Raw genomic sequence first — 26,799 nt, forward strand, 5'->3', positions numbered from 1 at the left:
GATATTACCATGGGTGAACAATGAAGGTCCTCCTATGGAATTGTCGAGGTGCGGGGAAGCCCTCTTTTGCCCCGGCGTTCCGGAGGTTTGTGCTACAGAACAGACCGGAAATTTGTATTCTATTTGAGACCCGTTTATCGGGTAGGAGCCTTCAGAAGGCAAGGAGAGTGCTCCCTCGGTCATGGGGATTCTATGCAGTGGAGTCCCGTGGATTGTCGGGCGGGATAATTGTCACGTGGAGGCTGGAGTCGTGTAGATTGGATCCGTTTCATGTTTGTGGCCAAGAGGTGATCCTGGTGATCTCGGAGGGCACAGACGATCCCTGGGTTCTTGCGGCGGTGTATGCGAGTACTGACTTCAGGGAGAGGCGACGGTTGTGGGAGGAGGCATCGCAGTTGGTTGCTCAGGGCTTCCCTTTTCTGATGGCGGGTGATTTTAATTGTATTGTCGACCCTCAGGAGAAGATGGGGGGTAAGCCTTTCTCCCACGAGAGGAAGGTTAAGGAATTCGAGGATTTTTTGACTACAAATGGGTTGATTGACTTGGGATTTACAGGTCCAAGGTTTACATGGTGCAATAATCAACAGGGTCCGGCCAGGGTTTGGGAGAGACTTGATAGAGCTTGTGCGACAGCTGGATGGGTCCAGAGGTTCCCGGATCATCGCGTTTCTCACTTACCCAGGATTGCATCTGATCACTGTCCCTTGTTGATGAGCACTGATGCCTTTGTTCCGGTGCACCCCCCATTCAGGTTCGAGAAGATATGGCTCTCTTACCCTCGTTCATGGGAGATGGTCAGGGAGGCGTGGAGCACTCCAGTGAGGGGTGATGCCATGTACCGGGTGTCCAGGAGGTTGGAGTTGGCGAGGAGAAGGCTGAGGAGATGGAATCGAGAGGAGGTGGGAGACATTTTTAGGAGGATTGAGGAGTCAGAGGAGGCCATTGTTAGGTTACAGGATCAGGAGGCTCGCGGAGGGGGTCTGTCAGATGAGGATGTGGGGGAGCTTAGATCCTTACTTGCTCTGCATGATGGTCTACTTAGACAGCAGGAGATTTTTTGGAGACAGAAGGCAAGGGTTCAGTGGATCATGGAGGGGGACAGGAATACCAGGTATTTTCACCAGGCGACAGTGATTAGGAGGAATCAGAACAGGATCAGATTTATTAGGGATGAGGAGGGGCAGCAGTCGGAGGAGCCGGAGGTGATACAGAGGATTCTGGTGAGCTTCTTTAGGAGCAGATGGACAGAGCAGACTGGTGTAGCGAGCCTAGCAGATATTCCTCCGCCAGGGGAGTTGGTCACAGAGGTGGAGAACTCTGATATGATTAGACCGGTATCAGAGAGGGAGATCAGGGAGGCGGTGTGGTCCCTCGGAGGGGACAAGGCGCCGGGGCCGGATGGGTTCCCACCGGTGTTTTTTCAGCGATATTGGATGATAGTAGGACGGGATGTGACGGCAGCTATACAGCAGTTCTTCAGTACAGCAGTGATGGCGGCTGAGTGGCAGAGGACCTTCATTGCCCTGATTCCGAAACGACAGGATGCTACGGAGCCGAGTCATTTTCGTCCGATCAGCCTTTGTACGACCTTGTACAAGGTGACGACGAAAATTCTCGCTATCAGATTGAGGGGGGTGCTCCCCAGGCTTATATCCCCGGAGCAGGGGGCTTTTTTGGAGGGGCGGAGTATATCGGACAATGTACTCATTGCTCAGGAGTTTATGTTTGATCTTAGCAGAGCTCCGATGAGGAGAAGCTTGATGGGGGTCAAGCTTGATATGGAGAGGGCTTATGACAGGATGAGGTGGGACTTTGTGCAGCAGTCCTTGCGGTTGTTTGGGGTGCATGAGACATGGATCAGGTGGGCGATGAGCTGCATCAGGGGGCCCTCTTTTGCTCTTTTGGTGAACGGTTCGCCCTCCCGTTTCTTTTCGTCGTCTGGGGGTTTGCGTCAGGGTTGTCCCCTTTCTCCATTGCTGTTTATTATTTGTGCGGATGCATTGTCTAGATTCTTGCGGCAGGCAGTGATGAGTCAGGAGCTGGAGGCTTACAGACCGGTGGAGGGAGCAGTGGCGATCTCCCATCTGTTATTTGCTGATGATTGTATGCTTTTAGCCAGGTCCACGAGACAGTCGGCTCGAGTTATAGATCAGATTCTTCGGGATTACTGTGCTCTGTCTGGGCAGCAGGTCAATTTGGACAAGTCCGCTGTTATCTTTAGTCCGAAGACGCGCGGGGCGCTGAAGCGTTCTATACTGGAGGTTCTAGGAGTAGGAGAACAGGGGGGCATGATATCTTATTTGGGGGTACCTTTATGTGGTCGTCGTCTGAGGATTAGGGACTGTGCGTCCCTTGTGACTAGCGTCAGACGGAGACTGGAGGGCTGGCAGTCCCATTCATTGTCTATGATGGGGAGGATCGTACTGGTACGCTCTGTACTTTCATCTGTTCCTATTTATCTTCTATCCCATGTCGATATTCCGGTGTCAGTCTTGAGGTCCCTTGAGCAGTTGTTCAGGGAGTTTATCTGGGGGAGGAGGAGTGGCAGAGGCGGGATCCACTTGGTGGCCTGGGAGAGTGTTTGCCAGCCGACCAGTGCCGGGGGGCTGGGAGTGCAGTCTTTGATGACGAGACGGGAGGTGTTAGCGGCGAGGCATGTTGCCCGATTTGTGCTTGAGCCAGAGAGTATGTGGTCCTCATTGATGAGGGCCAAATATGGTGTCTTGGTGCCTGGGGGGCGGATGGAGCGTCACCTCTCTCCTACATGGCGAGTGATGTGTGCCAGGGCTATGGTGGTGCTTCCGGAGATCAGATGGGTGATTGGTGACGGGCACTCGATAGATGTGCTGGAGGATAGCTGGGTGACTGATTGGCCGATTTGTCGTCTGCCGACCATGGTGGACTCTGCGAGACTAGCCGGGTGTAGGGTCAGGGATCTGCTGGATTCTGAGGGGAGTCATTGGAGGGTGGGGCTGATCAGGGAGGTGTTTGGTGAGCAGTTGGCGGAGATGATTTTGGCCTTGCCTATTCCCTCTGGAGGGGTGTCGGATAGGCTGCTTTGGACTCCGACGGGGCGGTCGCGGGTGAGGGCCAGGGATCTTTGTGCATTGTTCTGCAGGACGCCAGCGCGACAGATTGAGGGAGGATGGATTTGGAGATTACGGATTCACCCACGGGTGGCACTATTCATCTGGAAAGTGGCGTGGGGATGTCTCCCGACGAGGAGTTTGCTTGTTCGGCGTGGTATGGGGGTATCTCAGTTTTGTGAGACGTGCGGTGATATCGTAGAGACTATTGAGCATGTTCTCTTATTGTGCCCTAGAGCTCGACAGATTTGGCAGTGCTCTTCGGTTCCCCTGATTGATGCGGTAGTCTCGACACAGGATCTGCTGCGGATGCTGAGAGATTCCATGTCTAGACCCAGGTTGGCAGCAGAGGGGATATTGAGGGCGTACCTGTCTTACCACATTTGGTTGGATAGGAACGCAGGCATATTTGAGGGGAGGAGGGGGCTTCCGAGGATGGTGGTGGACAGGGCGGCGCGACATGCGAGGGAGGTTATGGTGGCTGCCACTGAGTTTTCTTCTGGGATGGCCAGGGACATCTGGGGTTCTCCTTTCGCTGTTTCAGCGCCCCTGTTTGTTACTGTCTCTTGGGTTCTCCCACCCCTTGGCTATCTCAAAGTAAACTTCGATGGCAGTAGGTCATTAGACGGGTTGACTGGAGGGGTCGGCTTTGTGATCAGGGATCACGGTGGTAGATTGGTGGCTGCAGGTGGGCGTCGGACACCTGGGATTACAGTTGTTGGTGCGGAGCTACGGGCTGCTTGGGAGGGGTTATCCTATGCCAGGCAGGTTCTTGGCGTCGAGAGGGTGTTCCTCGAGGGAGACTCTGCGGTGGTGATCGATTGGATCCGGGGGGCGGACAGGTACGGCGACGGTCACCCCCTCATTTGGGAGACTCGGAGGATGGCTCAGACGATGGTCGGTTTCCAGATTGGTCATGTGTTTAGAGAGGCGAACAGGGCCGCAGATTGGGTCGCCTCTTTTGTGGCCCGGCATTCCGGGGATTTTTTGTGGACGTCTACTGTTGACGCTCCTTCTTCTCTGTTGTCTTTTATTTCTACGGACATGGCAGGCTGTACTTATGTTAGATCTATATGATTGAGTAGCCGTTTTTTACCAAAAAAAAAAGAAGAAGAAACATCCCCTTAGCGCGGACTAGGGAAGGAGTCGTGCCGACCTTCCGACTACTGCTGCTTTTCGAAGCAGAAATTTGTTTTTTTTTTTTTGGAAGTCAGAAATTTGTTATTGATGTCACATCGATTTGGATTAATAATCTGTGGATGACTTTACCAAAGATATCATGGACAATGGGATTTTAAAATTCTGAGTTGGGTTTGGTTTGAATGTTGGGTCCACCAAACACTTTGTCGGTCAATGGACTCTTTCAAACGCTGGTTGGTGGCCTAAGATGCTAACCACGTTGCACGATACGAGGTCTAGATACGACGGGTGTTGAAGATATAGGGACTCTAGTCTCCTTCCCATGGCACGGGATTAGGAGGTTTCTGCCGATGGCCCTAGCTAACACTAGATGGCTAATCGGTGATGATAGAAGTATTGACGTGGTGGTAGATCCATGGTTGGACGACCTTTCGGTGAGATGGTGGCCAACCATGGTTAATCTGAAGGGGGTCGATGGTTTACGGGTGTGCGATCTACTCACTCCTGAAGGAGGGAGTGGGATGAGGATAGGTTGAGGTAGGTGTTTGGTGTGCATCTAGCTGAGTCGGCGCGACTCCTTCAAATGTCGGAGTGCACCGAACCGGATGCCCGGGCCTGACGGTTCTCCTGTAGGACCAGGGTCAGTGTAGGGGACGTCGTCCGGGTCCTGGAGCTGGATCATGAGACCGGCCCGGATTGTGCTTGGGTTTGGCGGTTTGAGCTACATTCGAGACTGGCCTTGTTCATTTAGAAGGTGCTTTGGAACAGACTACTCATGAGAGCGGCCTGAGTAGACGGAGGGAGCATACCCCTACATTGTGCTTGGCATGGGGATGACGAGACTGTCGACCACGTGCTTTTTCGGTGTGGGTGGGCGAGGGGAACTTGGCAGCTATCCGGGTTCCCATAAGGAGTCTGGGGCGAGAGGGACCAGTTCGTCCAAGCCATCCGGCGATGGTCTAGTAGTCCCCAATTGCGTCATATAGCTTTTGAAATGACCTGCATCGCCCACCAGATTTGATTGGCTAGAAATGCTTGGACCTTCGGTGAATGCAGCTTGTCTCCGCGGCTTGCGGTGGAGCGGGGCCGAATACTGGCTGCGAAGTTCTTTTGGGTTACCCCGGTAGGCGGGCCTTTGACAGCTCGGGATATCTCGAACTCTCATTATGCTCAGGTAGCACCATGGATGGTGTTCTTCACCTGGGAGCCCCCACCTTCGAGTTTTTTCGAAGTCAACTTCGATGAATCAGTACTAGATGGAGGGTACAAAGGGGGCGCGAGTTTCATGGTTAAGAACTCGTGCTCGAGGGTGGTAGCCGCATGTGGTTGTCAGTTGTCGAATACCACGATTCTTGGAGCTGAGCTGCGTGCAGCTTAGGCGAGCATTCGCTATGCTCGCCGAGTATTGCAGGCCAGCTCCATCATTTTGGAGGGTGACTTAGTCACAGTGATAGATTGGATCCAAGGGGGTCTGAGTGGCTGGGGTAGGGACCACCCTCTACTTCGGGACATTTGGTCGATGAGCGGGGATGAGATGGCCTTTCAAGCCAAGCACGTTTTTCGGAAGGCCAATAGTATTGCGGATTGGGTGGCCGCTTATGCGGCCAATCACTCTGGTAGCACCTTGTGGACCCCGGAAAAGGATTTGCCTAGGGCATTCCGTAATATTCTGTTTTTTGATTTTATTGGGTGTGTTGGGGCTCGAGTAGTCTGACCTGCTGGTCTTAGCAAAAAAAAAAAGAAGATAGGTCTAACAATAGCTATATTACTATTTTATTATTTTTAAAATAAGTTTATAAAAAATAATTTATTAAAATAAATTTAAAAGATTGAAAAGATTTTTTTTGGATCGAGCTATATGGTGTATGTTGTCTAAAAATAATTCAGAATCTCTCTCAAAATAACTAGTCGGAATATATTTTTTGGATTCGCGGTTCCTCCGATGTGGCACTAAATGCACCTCCGCACATGTACTACAATAAATTTTTAAAAATGCTATTTTTTTAAAAAATAATATTTTTTTGGAAAAGTTACAACTTAAAGTTGTGACTCTATTGAACCGATAAAAAAATTTTAAAATATTTAAATTAACTAAAATTTTAAAAATAAAATCTATTTATTTATTATAAAAGAAATTAAAATTTTTTAAATTAAAACTCTTATAAAAGATTTTTTTTTTGTTACAACGATTGCTCATTCTATTCTAGCATAGGTACAACCAGCAGAATCAAGAGCAACAATCTGACAAAACTGCGAAAAAAGAATATCTTGGTCGATCCATAGAACCCCTTCGGAGTGCTGTGCTGCAAATGATGCAATCCAATCGCCAGTCCTATTCACCTTCCTATACACTTGCACTGTCTGAAAGTCAGTACAATCTCTCATCATCCACCAGATGTCATCGAGTAGGGAACTCACATCCCCCTCCGCCCCTCTTCGCACAGTCAATCGATCACCGTGGTCGAGTCGCCCTCAAGAATGATGCGCTCTGCCTTTAATCGTCGTCTCGTGTAGGAGATACTTTTCCATGCTGCTCTGAACTCCGCCGCTAAAGCTGACAGTCATCTGTGCTTTGCCTGCCCGCAGCAATGATCTGTGAGTCGTGACATCTGATCACAAAATCTACTTTTGTTTGCCGATCGCACTACCATTAGAGTTTACTTTGAGAGGGAGGAGGAGATAGGGGCTTCTAAAAAAATAAGGACGAATTTGAGGTGCTGAGTTAGCAAGATGAGAGTCCTAAAAGTTTCTGACCATTCTAGAGGAAATCGTCTCCATGGTCCTGCGGATCTCGGCAGCCTGGATAAAAGCCTCTCCACAGCATGCTTCGGTGCCTCCCATCTGTTTTCAAACAATCGGGCAATTCTATTTATCAGGTACTGTTATGCTCTGACCAAACGGTGAGTAATGGCAATATTTCCCTCTACCCTGCAATTATTGAGTAGTTAATAAGCAGAATATTTGTCACTGTTTTCGTATCTTGCTTTCATTATGAAATAAGGGATAGAGTACCGGAATCGAAGGAAAAACTCTGCGAGCAAGCATCATGATGGTAGCATTAATTCCGCCGTACTTATCGAATAAGGAAGGAAGAGTCGCACTCATGGCTGCAGTAGAACGCCGAACAAAGCATGTGACGGCTTTCAGAGAGCCCCGATATCAAAGCCAAATTAGATGCACTGACAGAAAACCCTGCTCGGCTTCCTTGGGAGAAAAAGGTATCGATCTACTGCTGACAAATGATTTTTAACTGTAACGTTCAGACGGTGAAAAGGCTCCATGAAAGTTACATTTTACCTCCATGCAGCAACCAGGGTTTTCCTTGATAAGATTAGCTTGGAAAGAAAATTCCATTGGCTTTTCCGCCTCGATGATTGAATAAAATTCTTGGACGTTTTTATCACGTGGGAAATTATGATGTTGTGGTCCAAAATATAAATTTTGATCTTAGTGACGAAAAACTAACTTTTTTAGAAATATTTTTTTATATTTTATAAAAATATGTGGAATATAGAAAACTCTAATTTTTGCCGACTGAAAATTAAAATTATTTTTTTTCAGAAATATACTTAAGCTTTTAGATAACATTAGATAAGATTTTTTTATTAAAAAAATAACATATATTTTATATAATTTTTTCAGAAAAATAGATGCTCGACCAAATATAAGCCAATGTAAAATGTATCACTATTCCATGGCTAAGATGCAAAAATCATTTTTTCATATATCATGTACTCATAATAAAAAATTCTTCTAACTAAATAAATATAAAATTTAACAAAGAGAGATGCATATCACACTTGATGGGCAGTCGCATGAGAAACATGTGTAATGTAAAATATGAGACGGGGCTCTAATGTCAGTGTAGAGCATTACGGGGTGGGAAAATTGTGAAATTTATTGTAGAGATAATTTGGTAGCTAGGTTTTGCAACCGATTGGTATAAAAAGATAGGAGAAAGTAGTGTTGTTGCTAGGAACTGAGTTAAGGTTGGTGACCGCTTGAGATGGTTAGAGGTCGATTACCACTCGAGGTGGTCCATGGTTGGCCGAAACTGAGGTACGCCAAGGTCGGTTGACACTGAGGTGCAACAAAGTTGGCTAGAATCTAGGAAGAAGGCGGGAGATCAACTTGCACAAAAGTTTACTTATCCGAAGGTTAATTGCGGAAGGACCCTCCGATGCTTAAATCAGTGAAGACCTAAAGCATTAGTGGGAAAGAAAGAGAGAATGAGAGTGGAGGAGTGCTTAGGAATGCTTACCCCAGCACCTCCCCCCCAACCATCCACACACACACACACACACACACACACACACACACATATATATATATATGATGAGAATGGTGTCTATTACCTAATTAACCGGAAAGTATCATCATCGCATTATAACAGTTAGAGGTGGCAATCGGGTCGGATCGGACATAAACGGATCGGGTCAGATGCAGGTCGGATCAGAAAATCATAAATCTGAACCCGACCTATTTATTAAACAGGTCAGAAATTACAACTTGAATCTGACTTGTTTATTAAATAGGTAATCCGACCCGACCCGTTTAACCTGTTTAATAAATAGATAATCCCGACCCGACCCGACCCCCTCCCCTCCCCATTCTCCTCTCACCCCTCTCCTCCAAGACCTCATTCCTCACCCTTCCAGCGCCAAAGACGTCGCCTTTCCCACTTCATCCGCCTCCCCCTCCGTTCGCCGCCAGCGGCCACCGCCCATCTCCCAAAAGCCCCACCTCGGAAGGTCCCATGACCCCAACCGTAGCAAGCCGTGGGCCGTCGACCCCCGGGTCTTCCTCCGCGGCCACCACTCCCTCCTCCGCTCCTCCGACGACCCTCCAGATCTCGATGAAATCCTCTGACCCTTGGCCCCCTCCTCCGACCCCGATGCCGGCGGCACCGTCGTCGACGTCGAGTCCCTCCTCACTGACCTCCTCAGCATTATCGAAGGCTTAGCATCCCCGAATTTTCTGCTTCTCCTTCTTCATCCCATCCTCCTCTCAAAACCCATAGAGATCCGATATCTTCTCTTCCTCTATTCCTCTCGTTTGTTCGCCGAATCTAAGGGGACCGAGGTCAAATCCCACGAAAAGGTCAGATCTGAGGGGACGAGAGTACCGATAATCGGCAGAGGGAGGTAATGGCCGGCTCCAGTCTTCGATGGAGGGGTGACGGTCGGAGGGAGACCTTCGGTGGCTCGACAGCCAGGGGAAGAGAGGGACATATGGAGGAGGGAAAGAGCCCGAGGGCTCTAGGGTTTCTCTTCTTTTAGTTAGGGTTTTCATCTGATGATCTTCCGCTCTTAGTCGTTGGATCTTGAAATCGTTAGCCTAAGGATATTTATATATTGCTCCATCTATTTTATTTGGAATAAAATCAGGCCCAATGAGGCTCATATATTAAATGGATTAAACAGATTAAACAGGTCATACATCTAAAATATGTATCCGACCCAATTAATAAACATGTTAAATAAGTCAACTTGTTTACAATCTGAACTTATTTAGGCCAAATCCAAACCCATTTATGATGGGTCAAATACGGATCAGATTAGCAGGTCGGATCATATTTTGCCATTTCTGAATTAACAGCTAATCATAAATTAATAGCATAGTAACAGCTTTCTATGATTGGCGATAATCAGGTGGATTGTATCTTTATTGCTGTACCAGTATAACTATTGCTAAGACCATAACTGCAATCCAACCTTTGTGTTACTTTTGGGCAGGTCCGACCAGGATGGTACGTCGTCATTCACTTTAAATTTGCGCTCATCCATACGAGACCATCCCTTTGTTTTAATACGGCGGGGACGAGGATGAGAATGAGGGAAACAGTCAAACAGGTGGAAACGACGGGACTCTTAACTAATTAACTAGTTGATTAATGATTAAATTATGTGGAGATCGTGCGACATTGGTGCAACATACGTGGAAGGGCGTTGGAGAAACGTCGGTGATACGTGTGCAGCGCGGAGAATCGAGTCGGCGAGCATCGCTTCCGCGTTCCGCGGGGAAGGGGTTTTCTTGGTGCTTTTCTTTCGACGAGAGAGGGTGGTTAGGGAAGGTGAGGCGTGGAGTCGGGCTATTTGATGGCGTAGCTGGTGATGCATCTCGTGGCGCTGCCGCAGGAAAGAAAGTGGCGAGAAAACTTCAAGTTAACTTAAGACCAGATGCTTCAAACTTTTGTTAATATATGGAGTGCCTTTTCTTTTCCCTAAACGGATAAGCTGAGGTCAGGGATCTGCCACTTTTGGTGACCTTTGTCATCCACTAGAGCCAAGAGAACTAATTAACCTAATCAAAATTAAATATTTTATTTAAATATTCATCTTTCATTATGCTTATGTTAACTTCAGACATTTGCTCATTAGGCCACCACATAACCACATCATGCAGTGATGCTTAAGACACATGGCCATTTTCTGGTGGTACATTGTTATCCAGAAAAGATGCATAGCCATTTGCATTTCATGTAATTGCAAATATCAATACCTATGACATCTTATGCTTTTTGATGTAGTTAAATCTTATGCTATAATTTCATAGGCTTAATCATTCTTTTTTTCTTTTGATAATTATTAGGTGAAGCCTGAAGGAAGACACTTTCACCTTTTAAGATACACATCAAATTACTTTTGGAGAGAGGAGTAATGAGGGCTTGTCTATATAATTATAAAACAAAAATGTTTCAATAGTAAACTAAAAGGTTATGTAGCTGATATGCAGCTTTGCAATTATTAATAGATGATTAGTAGTCGGCAAGAGAAGATTTTGAGTAGGATAACAATGAATGTCATGATGGTTGTATATCGGACATCAATGTTGCCCTAGAATTTTTGCTCTATGATAAGATCCTTACGTACATTTTTATCTGAAGAGAACTTTTCTATAGTATATCATGCTATTGTTTGTATACCTAACTAGGATAGTACAAATATTTGCCCATGCCACTTATTGATGCACTTGTTTACCTTTGTGGCCTTTAACGAAATAGTTGAGGGGTGTTCATCTGACAGAAAAATTAACTCTTAAAGCGTCCATGGTATTCATGGATTTAACTTTGATTGCTTATCCACTGAAGATGCATTGCTTGTCTCTAACTGTAGTGCTTAAATAAACAAGTTGAGGAGTCTTCGAGTCGCCTGCAATTAGAACTTTACCATAGGCCTTTGGGACAACCCTAGTCTCTTGTTACTAAAAAAAAAGATACTCTCTAGTTTGTTTTTATAGCTATTAAAACGTGATAAACTTTTTTCATGGCCTTAGTTATGCCACTATATCTAGAGAATAGCCTAAGTCTAAAATTTCTGAAGGTTATTGTAACATAATAATGGGGAGCAGGTTGGCTAGAAAAACTAAAATAATATTTCTTTGTTATTCTATAGGATGATAATAGTCGACATTAGTTATTATGATAAGAAGTGACGCATAAGATGTATATGCTAAAAGCACAGTTCACCTATATATATATATATATATATATATATATATATATATATTATAAATATGAATAAGGCTTAGTAATGGTCATTCCACGCATTACTTACACCTATGCATGATGGCTTCCTCTTACCAAACTTCATGATCCCCAAGAGGATCACTAAGCCTTCTTCATACGGTTCTCATGAGGATATCAAAATCTTGAGCACTTGGAGAATATCAAATTCCTCACAATTAGGAACCTCCTTTGAATGGAATAGTTCTCAATTTCATGTATTGGTTTTATTGTCTCCCTGCTCATTTCTCATTGCGGGAACCTGAGGACAGAGGGTCACGGCCCTGCCGGCACCCAAGAGCCATTGTACCACAAAACTTGAATGCATATGGTCTCTTAAGATCAGCTAGGGTGATCGTGGACCAAATTACAATATACAATTACTTAAAATTATTCTAATCAAACACTTGCCATTTTATGGCGATTGCTTCCAGTGTATCAAATCGCAAAGGAAGTTCACATCCGAGTCTATCTATCTAACCGCCACGCCTATACTCTTAACGCATCAATGGTACATGGGACTCTCGGGGCAATACATGTGATGTCTTTGTACCAACCGTGCTTTCCTCCGCAAGGTCACATTCTTCGACATGGATTTGGAAGGCCCCAAGCTTTAATAAATCGTAGAAAGGAGCCTCTCTGCGTCATGGCCCTTAACCCATCCATCCATTCTTGTTACTTATACTGCTTTTAGAAGCTTGGGATAAGGTAAGCGGGCATAAAAGTTGATGGAAATCCGTCAGTGGTTTGGACAGGCAGTTTGGGCGGCCGGATTTGGAGGTGCTATGCTATCCGGGCAGGCCTTATCCTAGACTCCTAGTTCAGTTTAGACTGTACGGGAATTAGGATGGAATTGGGAAGAGAGAAGATAGTAGGGAAGGCTGTGTCTGAAGTGCGGGACTTCTTAAAGTTTCCCTGTGGAGCACGGATCCTCTGCGGTGATGAAGAGAGTAGGGAAGGCTCTATCTAATGTACGGGACTTTCTAGGGTTTCCTAATGGAGCATGGATGCTTTGTAGTGATCATGAAGAGACGAATGGTTATCAAATAAAACAGTCTTACATGTTATACATGGTGCATCATTATTAACAACCGTTCATCTCTTGATGACAACCATTGCGCGCCGCACATTACTCTATAATGCAATTTGCGCCCTGCAGCCCAATATAAAAAGGTACGTAGTGGCATGTGATGCCATGGTCCATGTGGGATCTAGAGAGTTTGCTCCCAGACAGCGCGCATGGCCATGGCCCTACGGCAACATTATGTTTGGATGCAGTGACACAAGTGAGAGCTAGATATCTGCTAAGAAGCATTGTCATCAAAACCAACTTGTTCGCCAGTAATTACGATCAACATTAACTGTAAGCATCAAAACTAGCCAATCCAGCCCTGTGCGAGCATAAACTTATGCACCGACGTGTCAGAGTATGATTGACCATGCACGAGGTCCCCTCGAGCCTCTTTCACTGCGGGCCACACCGGCCGCTGCCCATTATATCTATCGTGTTTCTGGGGGTTGCGCCCGGATAACAATTGGCGGGCAACTTGGCATGTCAAAACTTCTGGTGTGTCCTGCATTAATATTCAATGACCAGCTCTTCCTAACCCCAACAATCTTAACTAATTCTGCCAAAATATAATTGTATATCATATTGTCTGGTTATCACAAAGAATCACTTTAACATGCAAGATATTTCTTAGTAATGTAAGATCTAGTAGTCCTCATACAAACTTTGAATTATGAGACATAGCCTTCTTGGGTTCTCCACAAACTATTGGAACTTATTTGGTTCCCGGCAAGAATTTTTTTTCGCCACAATTTTTTTTTTTTTGGGGAAAGTTGATATGTGGGTATATAATACCTAGGATAGTGGTTTTCATATGTTTGGTTGATCAGAAAAAAGTGACATCCCAGAATGGCTTATATTTAGTCAAGCATCTAATTTTCAGAGAAAGTTGTATAAAATACTTGTTATACTCTTAATAAAGGAAAAATCTTATCTCATTCTATCTAAAAGTTTAAGAGCACATTTGAAAAAAAAAATTTTCCTCGATTCATAGCCGGAGGAAATTAGACTTTTCTATATTTTATATAATTTTTTTCATAAAATGTAGAAATCTTATTCCTACGGTCAAGCTACTTTGCTATCTCTCGTCTTTGAAGACTCCAACCAAATATGAGGCATCTCTTCATTTTCATGTTAACCCTACTTACCTCCTTCTCTTCTCACAAATCAAACGAGTCTAAAAGTATTTACCGAGGTAAAAATGAATTATCTGTGAAAAAATTAGTCAAATCAAGGACGCATTAGCTAATTAACGAAAATATCTCTTGTTGGTGATTTCGTATGTTAATATTCTGGTTGGCACAGATCTTGGAAACAAGCTATGATAGGAAGTTGCTGAAGTCCGTTTTGAGAGATGAATGGAATTTTTCACAATCTTTTTTATGGAAAAAAAAGAAGAAGTCCATGACTAGCCAATCAAATCTTGGGAAAGGCCATGTTCAACTTGTTCGCGGTTGAATTCCGGCCATACATGGGCCGAGGTGAAGCCCATTTCTGCTTCTCTTTGGCATCAAGCGAGTTCTTGCATTCAGTTTGCAGGCACTAGTTCAAACACAACATAAGCCTTTTTGTTTGTTGGTATATTTAATGAATATTTTATTCCAAATATGTCAGTAATTTTTCTTCCAAATATACTCTTTCACATTATTTAAACTAGTTCAAACACACTATCCACAAGCGGAAGCAAAGCTACGTACATTTAACCTTCCTCAAATCTCACGATGTTGAGAACCTTGTACATTGGACTTACATTATTTAAATGAACTTGACTACTTTTAGAAATAAAAAATCTAAATTCTAGCTATTAAAATAGAATAAAAAATAATTAAATTCTAATCACTCTTTTTAATGGTAATAATGCAAAAAAAAGAGAGAAAGATTCTATTTTCTATTTATAAGTTTTATATAATATAGCTTGAAACTGCATGCTTTTTTTTTTGAAAGATTTTCAAATGTGCATTAGCCAATTACTTCTAACACAAGAAAATTGTACATAGTATTCATTTGATGCAGTGGGTCATATGCCAAACTGCTTATATTTGGCTTTTACCGGTATTTACATGCGACTTGTCGTCAAAGCTCAAACTAAAATAAGCATATACAATTAACATATACATAATTTAATGTAATGCAGGGGATACTATGTAGAAAGTGCTTGTGTTTGGCAGTTTTGACTTCAACTGGTTCAGCTGCTTCTGCTTATGACTTGTGCTGAGACTCCCCCGAACTCGGCAATGCAATTTAGCATACATAACCTGTACGATAACACCAGGATCCATATGTAAAAATGTTATGTTTAGGTTGAACAGATTTTGACAAGCCACAGGATCCATATGTAAAAATGTTATGTTTAGTTTAAACAGATTCCTGTAGATGGCTTGTCAAAATCTGTTCAACCTAAACATAAGACTTATTTACGCCATTTATTTAAGATGGGAGGTCATATCTAGAGCTTACAATTACCTCGAATACACAACGTAGTATTTACTCAACATAAGGGGTCATCTGTAAAAGTAACTAAGTTTAACTTGAATTTTGAACTAGTGCCTGCAATTCAATTCCAGTAAACAGAGACATATTTCCCTATATCCCCGATACGGTACAGAACGTCGCGTAACACAAGGGGTTCTTTGTAAAAGTAATCATGTTTATATTGAGCCGGTTCCTGCAATGAGTATGCCGGGACTAGTTCAAATTTTATTTGTTTATAACCCTTTACGATATATATTTATTACACACAGACCCTTTTTACCTATAAATACCTGCGATCGGGTACGAAATCCCGCTTGTCTCGGGTCGCTGCAACTCGTGCCGAAGGCAAAGGGAGCGAGCAGTAGATTCCAAGGAAAGCCTTGGGCTCCTCCATGGACTCCACGGCGTCGCGAGGAGAAGCCGAGAAAGCGAGTAGCGAGAACGTGGCGAAGGGGTGGCCCTCGAGGCTAAGGGCCTTGTCTCCATTGCTTCTAGGGTTAGGGTTTCTCATCGCCCTGATCGCCTTCGTCCTCCAATTCTCGTTGAAGAAGCCACTCCAACCGGTTCGTTGCCTCCTTATGCCCACACCCTTCCGTTAGACTGGCTATTGAAAGTTCTTGATTTAAAGTTTTTTTTTTTTTTAAAAAAAAATTTGGGGACTTCTTGATCTTTGATTTTGTTATGAAGAATTTAAAGATTTGATTGTGTTTTTTGTGGGTCCGAAGGAATTAGATGAATCGACCATCTAGAATTATGAATAATTTGTTCTTGCGGGCCTTTGTAATTCAAGGAAATTCTTGGTGTTGTCTAAAGGCGTCTTTTTGAGGTTCTTGACATTCTGGTTCGTTTGTTATTTTTCTTGTTATTGCCAGCGGCTGTGGACTATCGAGGAGTTAGCTTTGTACAATGGAACTGATGAGACATTACCGATCCTATTAGGAATACTTGGGTGACCTAAACTTCTTTTTCCTCCTCTTCTTTTTAAATAAAAATCTACAAAGATCCTTTTTTTGTTCAATTATCTGAGTAAGTTGGATCTGATTTGAGATGCAGTTCGGTATTTGATGTTACGAAAGGGAGATCGCATTATGGTCCAGGAGGAGGCTACCATCACTTCTCTGGAAGGTTAGTTTCTTTTCATTTGATTTGTTTCTTATTTTAGTCTTAAGTTTTATTAAATGATTTCATGGTCAGGTAATTACTTTTTTTGCATCAGTAGCTAGGTGGTAATGATTGTTTGCTGGTTGGTCCAGTCATAGGACGTAACTCAAGTGAACCATTATTAAGGAGATAACTGTGAGGTGGTGTTTATGTACTTTTTCTTTAATGACAAAATATGTTTATTTTTTGCTATGTGAAAATAGAAGTTTAAGCGATATTAAATTAAAGATGTGAGGATAATTGATGAGGATGGAGAAAGCACATAGACTCTCTAGATTTTATAGTGTCGCTAGATTTTGTAGACCTTTGAAAATTAATGTAGGAAAACTGGGAGAACATAGAAAGAAAAAAAGAAAAGGGGATTCAGGTAAGAGAATTTAGTTTGAGGTTTTTGTAATTCAGCTTGAGAAAGTGATGACTCATTTACAATTGCTTTTTAAAGAAGCAACAACCATTACTAACAATCTTTGTCCCCATTACTTGGGCTGGCTTTCTGAATTGTTTTTGCCATTTGTTCTTACTGAGAGTCTTTGTAGCTTTCATTATTGAACTAGAAAAGTTGTCCCACAATCTTCACCCTTATTATGTGAAGTACTGACTTTTCTGATCCTTCGTCATGAATATGTCCCTCTTTCCTATCAGGAGCCTCCTTAAATCTTTTTTGCTTATGCTCATACCATCAGCTTATTTCCATTCTCTCATCTACTTATTTCTCTATTGCTCCTCTTGATTTCAGCACAGATTTACTAATTTTTTGCATAATTATCGCACTCATACTATGTCTTTAAATTCCTCAACCCTAACTACAATCCACAATTGCCAACCTAGCATTCAGTTCAATGAGAACAGCCAAAGTCGTCAGAGACAATACATCACCAGTTTTTTTCCATTTTCCATGCATATATGTACCCGAACCCAGATGCTCCTGCCTATGTGAATCAGAGTTGCATCTCAAAAGGCTCCTACAACCTAGCATAATCCCTTATGTTGCAAATGTGTTAGAAATAAAAATTGCTCTCTGGTATTCCTTGTGATTTGTTAATATAATATCTTCCCACTGTCACAATCTTTCATTAGTTCTCGTTGGCAAGTTTAAGTGACCACTTTCCACTAAGACCTTATACTAGACTTGGAAATCCAAAGGCACCTTTTGGAGACTACAAGCTACTATTGTTTGACAATGTCTAAAACTAAAACAACCATCTTCTTGTGTCTTCTTTTACCTACCACAACATTATATTCAAAATAAAGTGTAACTAAGGCTTACATTGAGGGTAAGACTCCTAGCTCAACCTGGAGGTTACAGAATCATGTACTTTTGATACTGCCTCATTATGTGCAACATAATTTGCCTTTCGGTGTAGTTTACTTGTCAAATAGTACAATTCCGTATACAATTCTTGCTAAATACTGTGCCAACTCTGAGCTACCTCACCAATTGCTACTGGAACCTTTGAATTATTAAATTATGTAAGAGACATCTCAAATGCCACTTTATATCCCTTGCATGTAATCATGTATGGTTATCTTTCTATCATCTTGACAAGATATTCTAAGGGGCTTGTTGGGACAAACCATGTTGACTAGATTTGGTTATTTGCTAGTGGCACAAAGACTAGATGGCTGAAGGAGTGAAGGCAGACAGGATGACCTGGAATTTTATATTGGATTGTGTCAGCTGCATTTTGGTGTTAGCAACAAAAGTTTGCCTAATGGCCTTCACTTCAGAAGTCTCCATGTTTAGGGGGCTAAATTGCAAAGCAAAGCAAGGATGCACTAAGTGTTTGTTAAACGAAAATATAGCTGACCGGACTTTGGGATCGTGTAATTGTTTTTCTTTCCTTTCATGATTTTAGGCAGTCTTCAGTGGTTCATTGCTGTCTTATCTAAACAATTTATCTTGAAATATAATATGTTAGAATTTAGTTTCAGACTTTGACTCTCTTTGGGCCAACCGGCCATCTTCAAACGAGAGTATCAGATCGGTGGTCTAAAGATCCTTTCTGTGTTTTGCGAGTTCCAAGATAGAGTCTTGCTGTTTCCACAGTAACCAACTCTAACTTGAATTCAGTTTTTAGGCACCTTAATATTTAACTCTGCAGCTCTATTAAATGTTTGACACAACTCTAGAGATAATGCTACTGCTGATATCCAATTGCAAATCAACTTGAGTACAATTTTGACTTAAATTAGGGAGCATGTCATGACCACTAGTATCGCACTTCGGCCACATCCACTTTTTTGTTTATGCCTCATATAATTGTCTTTCAGCTGCTTTGTTTTATTCTGCTCTATACTGAATCTACAATTGTTGTGTGGATACCAGAGATGCATCGCGAGCATTTGTTTCTGGAAACTTTACAGGTAAACTTTTCATAGTTTTATGGTTCACAACTTTTTAGAAAGTACAAAACTGTTTTGTTATTTCAAATATTTCTTCAAGACAACTATCTTAAAATCAAAATTCTTGAAATTTCTTTCCGAAAAGATGACATCTTTAACAAACTAATGGTAAAAGGCTTGTTATTTATGATATAAGGAACGCAGTACCTAATGTGGAGAATATACTGCAACCGGAACCTTTGTACCTCCTCAGAAAGTTGATGTGTTACTAGTAGTGAATAATAATGGCAATGTGAAATCTACTATCTCTTGCATGCTATCATAATGATCAATTTGTCCTTCTCTTGTAGGTGATGGATTGACTGACTCATTGCACGGTCTATCTAGTGGAGAGGTAGTAGATTTTTGAGGCCTAGTGTATGGTTTTAAGTTGTAGTCTTGTTGCTATGTCCTCTGTTGGAAATATTAGGTAGGAAATGGTATGTGAACTTGTCGGTGGCATTCTTGACTATCTTTGTATGCGCAATATGGAATTGCAAGAAAAGTAAAATGTCGACCTGCGAATGTATCTATAACACCTTATCTGTATCATGAATGTCTCTGGTAAGATTGATGCTTTCTGGCTTATACAATAATCAGCTAATGTTAATAAAACCAAATGCGAAAAAAGATGAGTTGAAGGGCAATAAATTCTTAACTTAAATCAAGATCTCTTACAATACTATGGAGGGCAAAGACTGAGATTAATAAGATGCCTAAAACAGCGACAGCGCATTAATGTTCATGTACCCAACCACAATAATTGCTGTTTTACTTAAATGCTTAGTGGATAGTAAGTTGATAGTGGACACATTGTAGAAAACTCAATTGTCCTGTTATTAGGAACAAAGAGATCTGACTTGCTGATCTAATAATTTTACTGCTTCCGATGTATCAAAGCTAAATAGCATGAAATGAAATGGGCATTAGAGTATAACCACTGGGAGAAATGTAATTTCTTATTTGTGCAATCTTACAGTTCTAAATAAAGAATAGATGAAAAGAGCTAAATAATAAAACTCTACACAAGTCGAAAGAATGATTTCTGGGAATTGAAGAAGCCTTTCGAAGAAGAATGTTCATTTACAGCAAAATTAGGTGCCGTTTGAAGAAGCCTTCTGGATGTTTTTGGTAGAATACTTTGGTTGTGTAATTTAGGATGTGAGAACATGCCATTATCTTCTTACTATAGCAAGTTGTTCAATGCAAATAAGTCAACCATAAACACATAGTCTCTCACCTCAACCAAACACATGCACCCCCCACCACCCCCAACAGAAAAAAAAGGAAAAAACAAACAAAGGGGGAAAAAACCTGTTCTCTGGTTTCAGAAATAATCTGCAATATAAATTTTGTATCTTCTACAGGGAGGGATGAGGCTTCTTAAACGTTTTTTTCTATTTGCATTGGGGCTTCTTAAACATTGTTTTCTATGTGCATTGAGTCTTTCATATGCTTATTTCTTTCTGATAATTTTCAGAGTACCAATATGTTTTATGTTTCAATTTTTCAGAAGTTCTGTGAAAAAGGTCTCATTCTTTATTCTTACTGTGAAGGAACTGAAGAAAAAGTCACAAATGCGAGTTCTAGGTTTAACTCCATATTTTACCTTCATATCATAAGTGACACTTATATATTTGGTAAACTTTGTTTGAACAAATGGAAACTTTTCTGATTGATATATTGGAATGTTTTAAGGTTGATTTTAATATTGTGAAGACTGAAAAGATAATTAGAATTCATGAGATTTCCATTTGGAAGTGTGCTAGATACTAAAATGCTTTTGAAACTTGGCTCACCAATTGATCACAGGATTCCTTTTTTCCCAAGAAATTCTAACAGTGGCTGCGACCAGCTATGCTTTTATGAAACAGAATTTTAAGCAATTAAAAAATAACATGCGCACAAGATGAGTGTGGCCGAAATGAGAATGTTGAGATGGATGCATGATAATATAAGAAAAGATAGAACGAGAATGAAGTCATTCATAAAAAAAAGTACAGGTAGCACTAATTAAGGATAAATTAATAGAAGGATGATTCGGTTGGTTTGGATGTGTACAATGTAGGATGAGGCGAAGGGGTGATTTGGTACATGTAGAAGGAAAGAGGGTAGAGATAGACCAAAAATCACACAAAATGAAGTAGTAATGAAGGACCTGATATTGCTACATCTTTCAGGCCTTAACATAACAAAATGGAGAAAAATGACCTATGTAGCCGACCTTAGCTAGTTTGGGATTAAGGCTTAGTTGAGTTGAGATGAGTATCTATGTTTTGACTATTCTCTGGATTCATGTTCATCAGATGTGACTATAGTTTTATGCTTGCCATCAATCTACCGCAACCTTCCTCCTTTATTCAGGCTTGCTACAGGCTATGTAAAAAATATAGGCAGAGTTGAGTTGAGCTGAGTGTCTATTTTTTGGCTATTAGTATATTTGTAGATGGTGAATGATGCTGGATGTTTTTGTAGAGTAACAATAATAAGTATGGTAAAATGTATCGATATTGTTTATATAAGAAGGCAATTACTTGTGTAAAATCCAGAATTTTGCATATTACATAGTTATAACTGTATCATCGATGAACATGGTCATGCATTATATCCTGGGGAAAAGAAGTTCGGATGTCTTTTTTTCTAGAACCATGGTACAGGACAAAGTCAGACAAAATGAAATCAGCCAGTAAAAGTTTGTATTCATTTTGGCATCTTGGTTCAGTTTAATAAGATAAAGACCAGAATCTTTGGGCCTAAATATTTTGCTTTCACTTTATACTTAAACAGTGCTGTTCTTGAAATGGATTAAAGTCCTACTGGACCCCAATATTAAGGAGCTGCTCATATTAGCTCTGTCATGCAGAAGATTGATATGTACATCCATGGCCTGCTATATGAACCCTTGTTACTGTTTGAGCTAATAGATGATGTTTTTATACTATATCTCTCTAAAGTTTTCTGTCGTTCTTTTATTTTCTACAAATGCACTACTTTTAAAAGTCAATCTTGTGCCTTTATAATTGTTGTAGTTTCTTTGTACTCTATATTAGTATCAGCACTCTATTGTACATTGATATATGAGAATGTTTATCCCCTGAAGCACTAATTTCATATTCTTTTCTGATTTGCTTTTGTTGCAGGTAAATAGTGTTGTCGACTGGCGGAAATTTTACATAGAAAGATATATGTAAGCTAGCTAATTCTGATTTTGCAATTAATAGTTTGTTTCCTTTGTATTGGGTACTCTGTGGTCTCTAAGCCTCTAGGCTTATCTTGTCCTTCTATAATTAGAAATAAATTTATGTGCGATATATACATATATGCATGTAATTGCTACATTTTGATTCTGCATGCTACTGTGATGAGCCCTTCCTTAATCATGGTAAGAAATTTGTGAGGTGAAAAAGCAAATCAGGAAGGTTCCATATTACTGGTCAATACGAATCCAGATTACTTGTCAGGTCTTACGGTGTGGTTGAGACTCTCAGTTTTCTGTTTAAATTGCTACAATAGTCTAATTGGACAGAATTTTGAACAACACTCAATTTAAGAATGGACTAACTTATGACATATTACTCTAAGAACTGACAGTGTAAAATTGTTTCTGATGTCCTGCTGCATCATTTCTTTTTGTCAGATATGTTGGTAAAGTTGTTGGCCGCTACTATGACAGCCAAGGTAATCCGACAAAACATTTGAAGGGCGTTGAAGCAAAGGCCAGACGGGGAGCTCAGCTTTTGGAGAAACAGAAAATTGAAGAGGCTAAAATTCCAAGTTGCAATTCAAAATGGAGTGAACAAGATGGAGGAAAGGTAGGATTTCTGTTCCGAATTTATGTGGCTTTAAGTTATGATCTTTTGTTAAATATTACATTCTATTTCGTATAATTTTCAAGTGCTCGATGGTATCATGACATTCATCTTTCTATTGCAGTTTGAACCTATGATACCATGTGGTTGTCATAGATGTATTGTGAATCTATACCCATCTGAAGTCTAAATTATTTTATTCTATGAGTCAAGTTTGTCTGAGCATTCTTCAGCCACGTAGTTTGCTTAGGGCCTATCAATTGGACCATTCGAGTCCACAAATTATATGACAGACGTTATCTTCCTGTTAAATAAACTTTCCCCGACCTTCCGAAAGTACTCTAATGGAATAATAAATGCATTGTCATGGCTTTTGAGACCAATCTAGGGGGGCGTTTCGTAACCCCAACAGGATCACCATGGTGATCTAAGATCTCCAGTGATTCGAATGCTGGGGTGATTTAATCCCCAGTGATCTAAGCTCACCGTGTTTAGTAGGCCATGGTCCAGTGATTAAAAATTCTCGGGTATCCATGAGTAAGTTGTTTGGTATGGTACGAAGATCCAAAATCACCAACTACATAATACCACAAAAACCCCGATATATCTTAGATAGATTTTTTATGTATTTTTAATTCTCATAAATCAAAAATGTAAATCAATATGCTAATTTCTATAATAGCTCCATAATCTTGTCGCATAATCTACTTTTAGTAGCCCTTATCACAAGAAAATCAGACTATATTTTCGCTCTATCAACAACTTCCAACATCCAACAAATTGAATTATAGTTAAATTGTTACAACATCCAACATGTTCTTACTGCAAACAATAATGCAAACAATTTAATTTTGCATGGCAAGCTTTCTTTTAATCTCAAAAGAAAAGTGCAAAATCTTTACTAGTTTAGTTATAAAAAGAAAAATTTCATGTTAGCCAAATTAGTTATGCAAAAATAAAAATATATTAAACTATTTATATCTCATGCCTTATTTTAATCTCACTTTTTTATTTTTTGTTATGGAGTTGAATTATCATTGGCATATAATCATGTGAACTGTTGATACTTTATTGAGGATATTAACTCCTTCCAAGGGACCAGAAGCGCAGTGTTCTTTGGGCCTAGAATCATTGACAGAGCAAATGACTGAGCAACATCCTCCATTGGATGTTGATGTGAATTCAAATCTCATAAACAATACTACAAGAAGATAATCAATCAATATAGACTAAATATGCACATATAAAACAATTTAAACAATATAAAAAATGTTTAATAAGTATAAAATACTTAAAAAAATGATATGAAAATAGATAGCAGTCAAGTATAATATTTCAACAAAGATGCATGAATCTAACAAAGATAGACAAGAAGCCTCTTCAATTTAATATAATTCTTGAATGGAAGCACGGAAAAGTAATTACTCTAAAAGAAGGCCCATGAAATTGATTAAATAACTGTTTACCATGTCAAGCAAGAGCAGAATAGGAAAAGGTTATCCCATGGCACTTCATGGTCAAGGTAAAGGAAAAAATTTGTCCAGAAAGGAACAAATTCACTCCATCTATAAGAGAAGGTAGGGGCATTATGAGAAATTGACTCCATCTAATTAATAAAGTCCCATCCCACCATCTCCCCTTCGAGCACCCAAGCAGCAACTGCAACATCACAGCACAGCAGCCATTCAACCCCAAGTAGCAACTGCAACATCACAGCACAGCAGCCATTCAACCCCAAGTAGCAACTGCAACATCGCAACAACTGCAGGCTAGGAAACTCTCCACCTCCCTTCCATCAAGGGGGAAGACTCGTAGCCAGCTCCTGTTCCCGTTTTATATGGGGCCTTTGCTTCCTTTTGGTCATGGTCAGACACAGAAAACAGGGCAAGGAACCTCCCTACCCCCCCCCCCCCCTCTCTTTCTCTCCTCTCCTCTCTTTATTTCATCGCAAGTCGGTGCCTTTTTGCCTTCTTCCTTTCTTCTATGGTTATCTTTTCTTTGCCTCCCGGAAGCCTTTCTTTGGGCAGAAGCCTTCCTTTTTTATAGATCATTTCTCCTGCGCTCGCTGGAAAGGAGAGCGGAGAGATGGGAGAGATAATGACTCGAGCGTAAAAAAAGGTTGAGGGATATTTTTGCAGGATCATTGCCCTGGGATAATCTTGGATTTTTGACCTCAAGGACGGGTATCCCATCACCGGGTTGGGCGTTGATTTGAGGAGTGAAGGTGATTTAGGATCACCGCCACGTAGGATCACCGTGGTGCAACCAAACACGGTGATCTCATCACCTCCATCCACATCACCCTTGATCCTGGGACGATCAGCCCATGCATACCAAACGCCCCCTAGAGGGCATCATCAATCAATTCAGTCCATGGGCTACCTGCAGGTATCGTGGTAGAAGCTGTAGTCTGAAATAGTTCAGAAAGTTGCTTTAATTGCTTATGTTTACGAGCGGCCCATCTAATTGAGTTGGTAGAGTAGTTGGGTGTTGGGTACCAGTGACCCGGGTCAATCCTGTACTCACCCTGATTCTGAAAAAAGGAAAAAAAAAAAAAACTATGGTTATGTATGTATATGCATGTAAATGCTTTAAGCATGCCCATTCTTATAATGGTATATTAACCTATTTTTCAGTTTCCCATCGAATAGAAGGGATGGTTGTATAGCTAGGAGATGCTTGGAAAAGCGTTAGCTGAAATTGTATTTCCTTTATTTTGTTAAAAAAATTATTTTTGATTGTTACTCCTAGGAGCTGAAGAGATTTTTTTCCATAATGTTTCAGGTAGATATTCACCTCATTACTAGAATCTTACTTTCTAATTTTGCTAATGCATTTTGTACCACTAAAGTGAATACTTATTTGTAAAGTTTGGGGAGTTTGCTCCGTTGGTCTCCATACCACCATTGTCCAATTGAGTGCGTGAGCAATGTTTTCTGCACATCCTGATTGTTTGGTTTAGTTAGACACTTTGTTGGTTATTTTAAATGCATTTATTTCTTATTCAGGTTTGGTGTGACACGGGATATCCAAGGTTGGTAAAGAGACCTGTAGATATAGCCCTGACTGGAAAAATCAGCCAACGGTGTGCGTGTTTTAAAGAAGAGGAGCTTGGGCGCCCAGGTTTGGAGGTATACAAGGGCTGTGACTATTTGTCCAAAGTTTGCACAGTTTAAATCCTTTGACTCATGCTTTTCTGGTTTTTCTTGTATACTCATTAGTTCATAATGTTATCAATATCTGAAATCAATGTGTTGTTGTAGAACTCGAGCTACTGTTAGATAAAATAGATACTAGATGAACTATCATTCAAAGCTGTTAACAATTCAGATCAATATGTAGTATCTGGTTTATTCCTTGCATGCTTATTTTTCTTTCACAAGATTGTTGGTGCTTTCGATATCCAAATTACAGGACCTTCTAAAGTCTTAGCTAGGAGTTTACACAGTCTGAATATGTGTTGAACAAGAGGTCGATCATATTTGTAGACTCCGTATTTGGAGTCATTGGGTTGGGCTTCTTGCATCACAACGTGAAGGGCACATATAAACTTTTTACTAAATGGTACTACTACTACTACTTTGATCTAGAACGACGTATGGGCATGCCACCATAGTGGGTTCTACCTCTTTGATTTTTAGGAACTTTTTTTTTTTTTTTTTTTTGCTTAAAATGGGTGCTTCATACGGTACGTGGATGAACACACCCAATAAAATCAAAATACAACAGCTCGCGGAGTGCTAGTAGCAACTCTCCCTTCCTGGACCAAAAGGTGTATCCTGAGTGGTAGGCCGCGTAGGCAGCTACTCAGTCAGCCGTCCTATTGGCTTCTCTAAATACATCTTTAAGAACTTTTGCTGCTCTTTTCTTGAAGAAGGGAGTGGTACGGGCCTTTGGCATTATATCATAGGTTGATGAGGCATAGGTTGATGTGGCATAGATACTCAGGCATAGCACAGAGCCATTATTAGTAACGCTGGTATTAATGATGAAATTTTTTTTTATGAAGACTTAATCTGTGCAAAGTTTTTTTATTCCATATGTGTAAATACCGGTATTAATGATATGATGGAAGCTAATAGTAAAGTTAATAATTTATTATAATGCTGTATATCTTATTTCAAGAACAATTATTAAAAAAATAATAGAATGCGTGGCTACACGCTAGTATACTAC

At 41.1% G+C, this 26,799-nt stretch overlaps 1 protein-coding gene across 2 annotated transcripts; it reads left to right on the forward strand.

Annotated features, from left to right (window-relative positions):
• The first annotated feature begins 15,567 nt into the window (after nucleotides 1-15,567).
• On the forward strand, nucleotides 15,568-25,985 carry MAPR4 (membrane-associated progesterone binding protein 4). 2 transcript variants are annotated; one of them, XM_088709426.1, is made up of 8 exons: nucleotides 15,568-15,834; nucleotides 16,144-16,220; nucleotides 16,325-16,396; nucleotides 18,759-18,796; nucleotides 19,126-19,169; nucleotides 20,328-20,404; nucleotides 22,488-22,626; nucleotides 25,632-25,985. In XM_088709426.1, the coding sequence occupies exons 1-8, from the start codon at nucleotides 15,664-15,666 to the stop codon at nucleotides 25,797-25,799; spliced, it is 786 nt and encodes a 261-aa protein (XP_088565552.1). In that variant the 5' UTR covers nucleotides 15,568-15,663; the 3' UTR covers nucleotides 25,800-25,985. The 2 variants fall into 2 exon arrangements, with proteins under 2 accessions (XP_088565552.1, XP_008786414.1); XM_008788192.5 differs by lacking the exon at nucleotides 20,328-20,404 and adding an exon at nucleotides 21,955-22,001 and having other exon boundaries at nucleotides 22,452-22,626.
• Nucleotides 25,986-26,799: the final 814 nt, after the last annotated feature.

The sequence above is a fragment of the Phoenix dactylifera genome, chromosome 12 (genome assembly GCF_051530095.1).
Source record: "Phoenix dactylifera cultivar Ajwa chromosome 12, Ajwa_hap1_PhDact_Kaust_v1.1, whole genome shotgun sequence".
Taxonomy (NCBI): Eukaryota; Viridiplantae; Streptophyta; class Magnoliopsida; order Arecales; family Arecaceae; genus Phoenix; species Phoenix dactylifera.

Coding starts and splice junctions, on each gene's coding strand:
- MAPR4 (XM_008788192.5), top strand. CDS start 15,664: ATGGACTCCACGGCGTCGCGAGGAGAAGCCGAGAAAGCGAGTAGCGAG. Junction 15,835..16,143: donor TGAAGAAGCCACTCCAACCG/GTTCGTTGCCTC, acceptor TGTTATTGCCAG/CGGCTGTGGACTATCGAGGA. Junction 19,170..21,954: donor ACGGTCTATCTAGTGGAGAG/GTAGTAGATTTT, acceptor CTTTTGTTGCAG/GTAAATAGTGTTGTCGACTG.